The 12,979-nt window shown below is 38.8% G+C and overlaps 1 protein-coding gene across 2 annotated transcripts in view; it reads right to left on the reverse strand.

Annotated features, from left to right (window-relative positions):
• Positions 1 to 12,979, reverse strand: part of MAP3K5 (mitogen-activated protein kinase kinase kinase 5) — a 109,140-nt gene that overhangs the window by 8,008 nt on the left and 88,153 nt on the right. For both annotated transcript variants that reach the window (XM_075087700.1, XM_075087699.1), the window contains exons 17-25: positions 12,738 to 12,874; positions 12,001 to 12,106; positions 10,859 to 11,016; positions 10,186 to 10,363; positions 9,363 to 9,383; positions 8,101 to 8,278; positions 7,834 to 8,002; positions 4,701 to 4,886; positions 1,194 to 1,299 (exon numbers count right to left, since the gene is read on the reverse strand). In XM_075087700.1, coding sequence (XP_074943801.1) covers positions 1,194 to 1,299; positions 4,701 to 4,886; positions 7,834 to 8,002; positions 8,101 to 8,278; positions 9,363 to 9,383; positions 10,186 to 10,363; positions 10,859 to 11,016; positions 12,001 to 12,106; positions 12,738 to 12,874 — 1,239 coding nt within the window. The remainder of the gene's footprint in view (positions 1 to 1,193; positions 1,300 to 4,700; positions 4,887 to 7,833; positions 8,003 to 8,100; positions 8,279 to 9,362; positions 9,384 to 10,185; positions 10,364 to 10,858; positions 11,017 to 12,000; positions 12,107 to 12,737; positions 12,875 to 12,979) is intronic.

Genomic DNA, 12,979 nt, shown 5'->3' on the forward strand with positions numbered 1-12,979 from the left:
AGATAAATCTTCATATCATTCAACGGGAGGGGGGTGGGGGGGGTAGGGGGAAGGGAGGGGAAAAAAGCCAACCCCAAGTCAGACAGAGGCAAGGGGAAGCAGTTAGAAGTAGGGTAAGGCCATTAGGGAAGAAGCAAATGATCACTGCCCGAAAGCTACTAGGGCACAGAGGCTTTTGTTTAAGCTTGACCATGTATAATTAACGCTCATACTGAGCTGTATGGGGAAGGAAAGTCTATTAAGGAGGAATTCTACAGTATTCCTATTATACAGCAATCAAGTACATGCCTGTTAAAGGTGTTCAGCATTCTAATCAAAAGACGGACTTTCCTTATGACTCTCAAGTAACACAAAAACCCTATTTATGACTTGCTGGTTGTGCTGGGGATCCGGAAAATACCAAGGAGAACAGGAAGAGCTGTAACTTCTGTTGGAATTTTCAGATCCCCTTGTTGATAATTTAAGACTTATGTTCCTGTTTTCTGCAGTGGGTTAAGTATTCTGACTTCAGACTTAAAGCACTGAATCATATATTTGAAAATTTCACCATTAATTCCAGTGTAGGGAATGGTGGAATCATGAGCTTGGAAGTTAAGAAGCAGCAGAGAAACTAACTCTGGAAATAGGTAGAGCAATAACAGAATAGGCTACAGTTTCTTCGTTTCTTCTATACAGACTCCTTTCCTTAGTTAAGCCATGCATTCTACTTCCACAACATTCAAAATATAATATTCCAACTGCAGGCACTACAGATTTAATTTTTTTTTGCTTTAGACAGCTTTTGACCAGGAGCCGGAGGGACAGAGAGACTTTTGAGTGCTCCTAAAACCGTATCATTAATCTGCACTTCGTAAAATACCTTCCAAAAAATCAGCGTGTGCTGGCAAGTGGTCTTTCTTTGGATTTCAAGAGGCAGCATTGTGCACCTCAAAAAAATTAGGGCGCAGAGCACCTTAGCCTACTACAGTTGACTCCCTTGCAGAATTGTTTAGGTGACGCATCTTGGAAAGGTGCTTTCCAAAGTAGCTTAGCCAATACACTGATTAGGTTTTTGAGTTGCAAAACAGACAGTGAACAGGAAAAAGGCCACTGCTGGTTTCAAAATCTTAAGTGAAGCATCATAATCACAGCTCTAAGGCATGTTTAAAGACATCAGCCAATAAATATTTGCTGAGTGTTAAGAAATGACTCACCTGGGACCAGAATAGTAATAGCAGTCTGCACAGCTTTTCTGATTATGCTGTCCAATGCAAACATCCAGTGTGGCTTGATGTTATGATTTCGGAGAACTTTATTGACCTAGCAACAGAGAAGTCAGTTCAGATATTATATACCCCTCCAACTTAAAACTATAATGTATGTCAGCATTATATAAAGTGTTTGAACTTACAGATGCTGTATCAAAGCAGGTGATTAAAACTATTTCATGCTGTCAATAAATGAAAAAATAGCAACTTTGCCAATTTCCACCATTTTATTACAAATCATGCAATATTCTGTATTTTTTAATCATGTAGTAGTTCCTGTGTTAGGTGATTTTTGATGACTTTGATACTGACATTTATTTAACCTTTGTGGGCATGGAGAGAAACTTAAAGAACGCGAGCAGGACAAATACCAAGGACTATATTATGAAATACTTGTAACTTAAGCTAATTAATCTTAAGGGTTTTTTGGCATCATTTTCACTGCTTGCTCTGAGCAGTATTTACCTATTTTAAAGTACAATTGTAGGAAATATCAAAGAACTAATGAAATGCTGCTCCTTCTTGATTCAGAAAATAAGTTAATTAACATTAGTTTACATAGTCAGGGGAATTCACTTCTGTGCTGTGCCATTTTCTCTTTCCTTCTACTTTTTACTTCACACAGTGAGATAAATTCTACACTGGGTTGTTCCTAATTCCCTGCAGGCCTGCTTTCAAACCACTTTTAGCCATGTTCCCTGGTGCCATGGTTCCATGCCACTTGCAAGAATGTACCCCTCGGGGGAATTGTTTGCCTACTCCAAATGACAGAGAAGCAGGTGGGGTGACAGTGCTACAACAAAACACCTCGCCACAGTAAGTGGCAATAGCACAAAACAGACTGAAGTTACACCAATGATGCCTTCAGAAGATATGCAAGAGTTAAAAAAATGTTATTAATCATATTATCGCTGCCCCAAAGCAACAGGATTCAGTAATGCAGTAATTTATGTAGGTACCTGTACTGGTTTTGGCTGGGATGGAGTTAATTTTCTTCACAGTAGCCTGTATGGTGCTGTGTTTCAGACTGGAGACTAAAACAGCCTTGCTAACATACCCATGTTTTAGCTATTGCTGAGCAAAGCTTACACAGTGTCAAGGCCTTCTTTGTTTCTTACACTGCCCCACCAGCGAGCAGGCTGTGGGAAGACTAGAGAGGCTGGATTGGGACACAGCCAGGACAGCTGACTTGAACCAGCTGAAGAGATATTCCCTTCCATGTAATATCATGCTCAGCAATGAAACTAGGTGGGTAGTTTTTCCAAAGGAACCATTGCTCAGGGACTGGCTGGGCATTAGTCTACTGGTGGCGAGTGATTGCTTTTGCAATGTTTGTGGGGTTTGGTTTTTTCTTTTCAACCTCTTCACTTATTTAACAGTCTTTATCTTGACCCACAAGTTCTCTCACTTTTTGCTCTTCTAATTCCCCTCTCTCATCCTGCTGGGAGAGAGTGAACCAGCAACTGGGCGGGGGCCTTCCTGTACTTGCCAGCCAGGGTCAACCCACCACAGTACCTCAGTTCCGTTGCCAATGGCCACAAGATGGCACCTGGACACTGTACCTAGACTTGGAGAGCTGTCAGGAGTGCCAGGGGAACCTGCCCTGTGCCTGACACCTGGGCAGCAGCTGCCAAAGGGCGCCAAGGGCCTGCCCACGGACAGCCCTCCAAGACAGCATGACTCCTGTTTGCAAGCACTTTGCACCTTCCCATACTGATTCCTACCAAGACACTGACATGTGTTCAGCTAAGTGCGGCCTATTTAAGTACTGAAGAAGCACCGTGTATCTGTCAAGAACAGAACAATCCACAGGAATGTGACTTAGCTATTTAGATTACAGCACAAACCTACTTTTTCTTGGTTGCTTCAGTGAGGACATTGTGATTGTTAAACCTTGTTACCTGAGATTACCTTATTAAGTCCTGAGAACAAGGGAAAGTAGTTCCCTTGTTTTAGCAATATCTCAGTCTCTGCGGTATCCAAGGTCTTGACACTGATCCGGATTTCAGTGTTCTAATAGAAATCTAATAGAAATCTAATGTATGTACAAAAAAATTAAGACTGGGCACATAAAAGCAAGTTTTTCTTTGAACTTTCTGAGGGTTATCTTAGTTGAATAATAGAGAGGTAGTAATGAGAGAGACATTTATCAGTTAAAGACCAGCAACTTGTAATGATGAAGTTAAAAGAAAAGAGTAAAATTTTTACTGAAAAGAACATGACTCGGTCAATTACCACTGAACAACTGATGCCCAGCAACATAGCCATCAGAAAAACAACTCAGATATTTGTACTCTCCCCCACGCCCCTGTTTTTTTTCTTGACCTTATATGTTCAGGTTTTTTTTCTTCCAAGTATCAAAACAGTAGTAGTATGAGGCTAAGTAGAATGGAGAGCTGAAGTGTACTCAAAGTGAAGACTCAAAGAGAAAACTTTCATTTGTGGAAACCCTTCTTTTACAGAGTCATGTCACATATTACGTAAACAACATGTAATTCTTGTCAGTGTAGTCTACGCAGCAAACAGTTTACATGCTATGCCATCCTTCCTGACAGCTTTTAGTTGCCAGAGTGCCCCAGGTTTAAATGCTAATAGAATTGTCCACCTCAAAAGCCTACTTGGGTTGTCATGTAATTTTTACTCTATGAATGTTTTTACTACTGTACTGGACAAGTGATGCCCAGTACAGCTGCACCCTTCCATGTTGGTCATTCATCTTAATCATTAAGCCTAATTGCTTATGAACTAACATTTAAATACACAGCTTAAGAAGAAAAAACGTTTGCTTTCAGTAAATTAGCTATTTAAAGACTATCCATGTGTATCTGGTTGCTCACTGTAGGAAATAATAAATTTTGCATTAATTATTGACAGAAGAGTTACCTATTTTTCTTCCTTCTTATCCTGATTATAAATTGAAGTGAAAATGTCTAGTTTGACAGAAATCTGCTGCTGACCAGAAATACTAGACTAAGAACTCAGTACAATATTATAAGGTAGACAGACTACTACTGGGGGTATCGAGTGGTTTCGTGTCTTAGTTTGTAAGAGAAGTCAAGTTCAAGAGATCTTGAATTATGTAGGATAAGCCTGACATTCAGTGTTGGTCTTATTTACCAGAAAACCCTCCAAAGCGAGATTCTTAAAAAAAGGCTTTCCTGCTTCAGTATTATGACATAATGTTTACACAGCTATGCTGAACCTTCTAGATCTTTAATCAGCAAAATCTCAACAGTTGTGTTCAGGGGCTGTGTCCTGCCAAAGGATCACATGGCAATCCAACCAAGTCATGGCTGTGGGCTGGCTTTTTGTTATTACAAGTTCAAAGCCCTCAAATATTATTGGCTCAGTAACTCTGGATGGAATGTCAATGAAGTTCTGTTTGCTTCTGGCTTCTAGGGTTTTTTTTGGCAGTTTTGGTGCACAAAGTTCTTTGTAAAAATGACAACTTACAGCATCTTGAAAACCAAACAGCACGAGCTGCACTTGACTGATACCATGGCTGTCAAAGTCTAACTCCAGTTTCAGTTTTGAAAGAGTGGTTGCAATGATTTTACGATCAGTGGACCGTACAAACTCTCTGAGGCTGGAAACTAGCGTCGTGATATGTTCCCATTTTAGCTTGGGTTCTTCAGCTCCCTGGTAGAAGAGAGAAAAATAAATAGTTTTGATAGCCATCTTTTGAAATGTATACTCAGAGGGACTTTAGCCAATAATGTCAGTTGGCAATACGGATTTTCAGAAACTCTACTGCTACAGTTAAGGTCAAATAATGGTAGGAGCATAACAACAGCAACACAGAGTTCTACTCCTGAGCTCCCTGCCAGTGCAGATTACTTGACAAGCAAGTAGCTGACTTTGTTTTGTATCAGCTGCTGAAGTACATGCGCACACTATAGTCTGTATGTCTCATTGTACAGAAGTGAAAAGATATGCATAAATATACTGTGCACTGAATACTATAAATTACTCTTAATTGCCGAAGATGTACTTTGCAGTGCCTCTAATTTCAGAGTGCCTGAGAGTCAACATGCAACCTCCCACAGTAGCACTTAAAAGAAGGGATTAGTTAAAGTTACACAGAAGGCTCAGAAAGAGACTGATTCTTTCCTACATAATTTCCATTATAGAACTTTTACACTTACCTATTCTTAGATATGGTCTATAAATCTGTCACCTTTCTATTATAAATACAGTATTATAAATATGTCTAATTTTAAAAGCTCAAAAGTGTCCATCAGAATGACCAGCATAAGTAACTAGCACGTCATAGAGAACTGTATTTACTCTTTAAAGTTACATCAACTGAATACAAGTTTCAATTTCCAGATCTTAAAATTAAGCCAGAGATAGAAAACCATACTAGTTGGTCAACACGAAGTATTAGATGCTTATTCCAAAGGAAGTTAAGTAATTATTTACATAGACTACAGATATCTAGCATTGATTTCTGTAACAGAAGGACATACAGTGTTTGGATCTGTCATATTTGCCAGTTTTATGCCATGAACATTACAGCTAGCCAGACATCAAGAACTGTTTGCCAATAACATTGAGGTTTTAACTACACTTAAATAATTCTGATCAAGATGAAATAATTTGGTTATTTGAGAGGGCAAAAAAAAAGGCTTAAAAAAGCTCTAGAGCAGTCAAACATTCCACTGACTAAAGCACCCATCTCTGAGATGAAAGATCCTAGCCTCTGATCCCCATCCACTTTGATTTGGAGAATTCACCTGATGATTGCCTATACTAAAGTGGATCCCTCGCTCTTGTCCTGCAGTATCTGATCTCCTTTTCGTGTAAACAGTTAAAAAGCCATTAGGGCAGATAGGTGGACACACAATACACTGTAGCCCTGGACTAGAAGATCCAAGTCCATCAAGGCATGGGGAGTCCATCAAGGACAGGGCAACCAGTATGCCTCCCTAATAAGGAACAGTGACCTATTTTGGGAGGATCATTCTCCTCCCCTAATCCTCACACCCAAGGACTTTGCTGAAATTGTCCTTATGAAAAGCTTTTGTGAAGAAAAAAGCAATATCAAAGCCTAAATCCTGACGAGGCCTAATAAGCAAGTCAGGCTTCCATCTATTGCTAACTTGCATTTAAGCAGGACATAAGAATTCAACTCATCTTCCCTTTAATCGCAGTTCCTACCACTTTCTGGTGGTTTGAGTAATCTTCCTACTCTTTGACCAGGATCCACCCCTCAATGGAGAAAACGGTGTTTGAGAGTCAGAGTTCTGTGTACCCTTAAAGAACAGATAGTCCCATGCATGTGTGCTTTGAACTCTTTGGCTCTACAACTCTGTATCTCTGCTCCTAACTTGCACTGTTCCAGCTCCAGCTGAGGAAGGCATAGAACAACAAGTACCCTCTCTGGATCTTGTGATTTGAGTTTCAGCATCTCACAATCGCTAATTATTCCTTTCATACATGTGCTCTAACAACTATGTCTGTTATAGCAACACTCTTAGCAAAGCACAGATAACAGGCATCGCTCTTATTGCCTCCTATTTTAACACTTTCTATAGTTACCATGACAACTGTGGGTTCTTCCCTACCCCCACAAAGAGTTAGAAGCTCTTTTTATTGGTATGGCAGCAACTTCCAATTACATTAACTGTAGTACATGCATAAGAATAAGAATATTGGCTTGCATCAGTTTCTAAACAGTACTATCTTTAGAAGATGAGTTGTCACATTTTATACAACTATGTTTTAGATCAGCAATACTTAACCTTGAGAATGAAGTGAGTCAATTAACTACTAACACATTACAAACAAGTCCAAAAAATGGTGTCATCCAGTTACAGTGTTGCAACATTTAGCAGTGTGGTCATGACCTATAATTTATTCAGGGTCATCCTGAACTGATACATCATCATGAATCATCCCCACAAAGGAGTGCCAAAAGGTCATTCTGCAATTATTTTGCTGTTTGCTGTAGCTCCCACTGTTACCCCATCTTCCCTCCCCTCCATATGTGCTCCCAACTGCTGTGACGAATAGCTGCAGTTTACTTGCTCCCTAGCTCCCTCTTTTCCCTTTTATGGCCATTGGCTAGAAGGCAATGGTCTAAGAGTCAGTCCCATTTTTTCTATGCAATAACCTAACATAAGGCCAGAGCAGGCCAAAAGACCTAAACCACCCTCTGTTGAGCTAGTCAGCCAGCAGACAGAACTCTAGAAGAGTGGCAAAGTATTCATCTCCTGGGGACGATCTATCATACATGAGTTGACCTGACAGCCTCAGTTAGTCCCATTTGAAAATCACTGGCAAAATATAATATCATTAAGACATTATTTTCTGTTGTCTGGCCAGTACTAATATCCAGGTATACCCATAGTATTTACAAACAACAGAAAAGACATATGTAATGCAGCATAAACAATTTTAAAGCCTATTTTTAATAGCTCAAATAAAACAACAAACCACGAAAGCTTACATGGTGTATGCTTCCTAGTTTAATAAAACTTTATTTTTTAATTGCTTTAATATGTGTAATTCCAAAAGTTGCGTGTATTTGCACAGAAGTCTTCAAACTGCATAAAATGTTTGCTGCCTTCTGAAGTTACTTTACCTGAGCCAAAGCTTCCATCAAGTTCCTCACCACCTTCTCTTGGTCCTCAGTTAATATCCTGTGCAGGGTGGCTCTCCTTTCACTATCCTTCTTTAGCAAGAAAAACCCAGAATCTTTCTCTTCAGGTGAAGGAGGTGCACTGTGATCCTCAAAATTTTCATCTGGGATGCTGAATGAAAGACACTCAGGAAAGAAACTCTATAAAAACCACCCCAACGCACGCATTCCTAATCTACTGTGTAACATAGATGCCAGATAGCTCTTTACCTCAGAAAAAGGGACCGGATTCCCTTCCCATCTTTTTCTCCACAGGATTTGGCTCTTGTTTTGAAAGAGAACGGATCAATTTTTAACTCTGTATCAGGTGAGACAGAACCATATTCACTGCTGCTACTTGTATCTTCCACCAGAACAGGGACAGGTAAGGATATACTCCGAAGATACTCTATTCATATAGGAATATTCAGAAGTTAGTGTTTAACAGTGCCATCACAGTTCTGAAGTGAAAAGGTTATTCTTTCAGAGGAAACAAAGACTCCAGTCCTCCCACACACCAATATAAAATATTAAAACAAAATTGACAAAACACTCCTAAAGCTTATTCTTCTGGAATAAGAGTTATCTTTCCATTATGTTTTTATTCAAAAGCTTCCTGAGATATGGAAATTCTGCGCTCTTTGCAAGTTCACTTACAGAACTTCACCACTGCATTGAAAGTGCATCTCATCATCACTACGCACTTCCAACAGCAGCAAAACATTTCTACAGGGTAAGTCATCCAAGCACCTTTCAAGTTCTTAATTTTGTGTGTGTGTATAAATATACATGTTTGTATATACAATACATGTAAGTATATATACTATAACACATACATTTCTTTATCAGATTGTTTTGTAAAAGTTTAATTAGTTCATAGTCTTTGATAAACATGCATGTCAAGTCAGAACTTTTGTTTTTAAATCCAGAGCACACATTACTGCTGCAAGAAACTATTGATACCTATTTCACATTTGGACATTTCAATAGGTCCTTTGATAGCAACTCAGCCTCAGAGTAACTGTGTGTGATTGGTTCCCTGTCCCCACCCCCCAAGTTCACTTCCTGACAGAGATGACTGTCCTGTGTCCAGGCCTGACAAGGGGCCTCAAACGCATTCCACTTTTTTCAATTATAGAATTTAGCCTAATAAAAGTCTATGTTATCTTCCTCCACAAACCTTGGCCTTATTGCTACTATAAAGGAGCCATTTGGTTTCCTGTTCAGATTTCCACTAAATGGCCCTGTAGCAACACAGCTCTTCAAGCCTGTATTACACACCGGCCTAGACAATTAAGGCATTTGCAGGATTACAAATAGTAGTTTAAATGTGCACAATGAATTAGAGGTTCCTAACAGAGAAAGGTCACTTATTTTCATAATTGTGCCCACTTCTCTTTGCAGCATTTTAGTGTGACAAGTTATACTAGAATAAATAATACCCATTGTACCTACACAGGCATGTTTTCATAGAGAAGTATGCCAAAACTCACCATTTGTGTTAGCTGAAAGAACTGTGGGAGAAAAGCAAAGAAAAAAGGAAGTTAAATCTGCTGGAATTAACTGAGAAAGTAAGCACAGTCTAAGGGATAACTCTCTTCCCATTTTTTATGGGATATCCAGACTCTCCTGTCTCCAATCTCTAAAAGTGTAGTTTATTGCAATTTGAAGTTAATTTTAGCCTGGGCGGGGTGGAAACTATGTTAAAAGTGCTCATCCAATGTCATGTCCTTTACCTGGTATTTTCATTCCTTTTAGGTATCATACTAAAAATATACAAATGTATTTTCATATGTATACATGCGCACGCACAGAATGTTGTTCATACTCTCAAAAATCCTTTGTTACCTTCCATAATTTAGAATGCTACAGGAAATGAGTACGTGAACCGAAAATAATGCAGTGCATGCACATTTGCTACGGGACAAAGATTATTTTGCTCATATAGAAAACTCCCCTGAGGCTCAATAGCTTGTTCTAACCTTACACCAAGTATATTCCCTGCAAACATTCTTTGAATGAAAACATATGCAAATTTTAAAAAAACAAAACAAAACACAAAAGCTGCACAAAACCTTAAACAGACTTTCAGGAACCTTATTAAAAATATTTATATAAATCACTTCTGTGACAACATGATAACAGAATTCTGCTACAACAGTGTTCCTGCAGCAAGCTGATAGAACAGAAGGTTACAACTGAATGTTCACCTGGGATGGAGAGCTGCTGTGTTCATCTTAAAGATTAAATTAGCAGTTTCAGGAAACAGTACCATTGACAAGAGAAAAATTCCATATTGAGTTTGGCAACGCTTACCTGAGAGTTTTGATGGGGACTTTCTTTTTTTGCTTGAAACCTTCAAGAATTCGTCTATGAGGAGCTCATGAGCAAAAGCTCGTTTGTCAGGATCTGGTTCAAAGCAACGCAATATGAAAGCCTTGGCTTCTGCAGACATGGATTCGGGAATCTCTGGGTGTATTTTAAACATTCCCACCTGAGACACATAAAGGGAGAAACAATGGCCTACACTGTTCTTTTCCCAAATGCTAAATAGCATCAAAAAAGTGTTTAGATAGTAAAAGTGGTATATTGTTCTTAAGTTTGGATATTATCCTTCTGTAACTAGTTTATTAATTCAGAGAAAAAATAAAAACCAAAATCTATTACAGGCTGTATAAACAGCTGTATTTAAAAGCCCCACAACTGCAAGTGGAGGCTCTCACAAAGAAGAAAAAAAGCTTCATTTGTGTCTCTCTTTTTTCCTTAAACACCCAGGCTGCTGAATAGCTGCTATTGCTCCATTACTCTGTTCAAAACTACACAGCACTCCCACTCGGTTGAATCATCTCATTCTTCTTAACATTCTCACTAACCAAGTATTTCCTTTATCTTCTCTTCCTGCAATCTCTGATTCTAGCATCTCTACAACAGTCATAAGATTTCCTGTGTTTACAAATACGCTCTGAGTTGTACAAGGAAACTGTCTGACCTTAAACATAGCTGCTTGTGGTTCTCCCAGTTCATAAAACGGGGGCTTTCCTGTAGCCATCTCAATGATTGTGCATCCCAAAGACCAGATGTCTGCAGCCTTCCCATAACCACGTGGCCCTTTGTCTATGATTTCTGGTGCCATATACTGAAGGGTACCTGTTTAAGACATACTCATATTTTTACTTAGGTGCACTAACGATGCAAATAGATAGCTAAAGAGCAAGAAGAACAAAATAACTGAGGAGTAAGCAATATCAGGAGATTTTAAAAAAATACTTTAATACTCAAAATTCAAAAATTTCCATATGCATTCTACATAAAACTGAAAATACTATTCAGAATACTACTTGTGCTAAAAGCATCTGACATCTACTGATCTGACGGTATCTCTTTTCAAAGTCAATGACAATTATTAAGAGGTTTCAATGAGCTTTGGATCAGACATGATTTTCATTTAGTGCATTATAGATCAAGACTAAAATAAGGAAGATCACTCTGAATTGCATCCACAGAGGAAAAGGAAGTGAAACCTGAAATCTGAACTTAAACCTGCAGGTGACATGAACATTTTTTCTGAAGTAAGGGACTCAACCTGACACATCATTCTGCATTCTTTTCCATTTAAAGCACAAATGGAAGAGCAGAGCATGGAATTAAAGTAACAGTCACTTCTCATTTTGCATAATTATTTAATGCAGTGCCACTGCAAAATTTAACATCTAAAATTATCAAGCAGAATGAGGATCAAGTTAATGACAGGCTCTGTAGATAAGCAATTCTGGAGATTAAGCTAGGATGTCCAAGCCATCCACAAGGGGTGTGGGGCAGGTGGGAGGAGTAGCCTTTGAACAGCAAGATGAAAAAGCCATGCGCACAGAAGAGACAGGCTCAAATACAACACAGGAAAGACACAGCTCTTCTGTTATAGAGGACTTTCATGTCTCAAGTGGAGCCTCCAAACAGCATGTATTTGAACAGTGCATACAAGTACAGTGCATAGCTGAAGATTGGGTATACAAAATGTTATTCTGGCAGCAACCTTTTATATTGATTTGAAGTCAATGAAAGTTCAGCAGCTGTGGATTCTGGCCCTACAAGCACAGTTCAAGTGAAGAAAGAGTCTCCCCTCTGGGAACATACCAGTGAAAGTTTCAGTACATGGGTTGATTCCTGCAAGCCTCTTTGATGTTCCAAAGTCCGAAATCTTTAACACTCCACTGTAGGTGTTGATAAGCACGTTATCACCCTGAGGAACAGAGCATTCAGAACAATTATTTTCCACTGTTGACTCTTCATTTAAGACTTCTTGCATAGCCTGTTTCTACAATGCTCTCTTAAGTAACAGTTACTGCCTAAGAGGGAAGATGAACAAAGAATCAATAGTGCTCCTGCCTTATGTAATCCCATTATCAGAAACTTCATCGCAAAGCAAACTCCCCCTACTACAGGAACACTACAGGAATTCAGCTAAAGAACACTAAAAGGCAAAAAGGTGCTTGCTTTTTTTTTTAAAAGGGAACTTCATCTGCAATCTCCTCAGAAAAGAACCTGCTAATATCCCATCCACGATCTTCACTTCTAATAAGCTTTTATGAAAGTGCAATCATTTAATTGAAAACAGAAATAAAAATATCCACTTTATCTCACCTTAAGTGGCTATATGTTAATTCTTCTAAAATAAAAAAAAACCCCAAACCATACTTTGTTGGTGCGAATTCAAATCAACAGCAGTTCACCTACCTAACGCACAGTTCAGAATAGCAGAGCAGGTATGTGACAAGGAAGAACTTCCCCCAGAAGTTTTTTAAATTACAGGACAAATAAGTGGTTATGCAGTTACATAACACTATCAGGCTTCATTCTCTGCAAATTCTTACCTTTATGTCTCGATGCACTATTTGATTATCATGGAGGTATTTTAATCCTTCAAGAATCTGCTTGGTGTAAAAGCCAATTGTCTGCTCATTATTTTTTAATGGTCCCCATTTTGATCGTAGAAGAGCAGAAAGGCTGCCTGTAGTTTTGGAGAGCAAAAAAGTGAGAGTAAAAATCTAATTAAATTCTGCCTTCTCCCCCCACAAAGCAAAAAAAAAAAGTAACAACAAACAAATCCCAAACC

This window comes from Phalacrocorax aristotelis, chromosome 3 (assembly GCF_949628215.1).
Source record: "Phalacrocorax aristotelis chromosome 3, bGulAri2.1, whole genome shotgun sequence".
Lineage (NCBI taxonomy): Eukaryota > Metazoa > Chordata > Aves > Suliformes > Phalacrocoracidae > Phalacrocorax > Phalacrocorax aristotelis.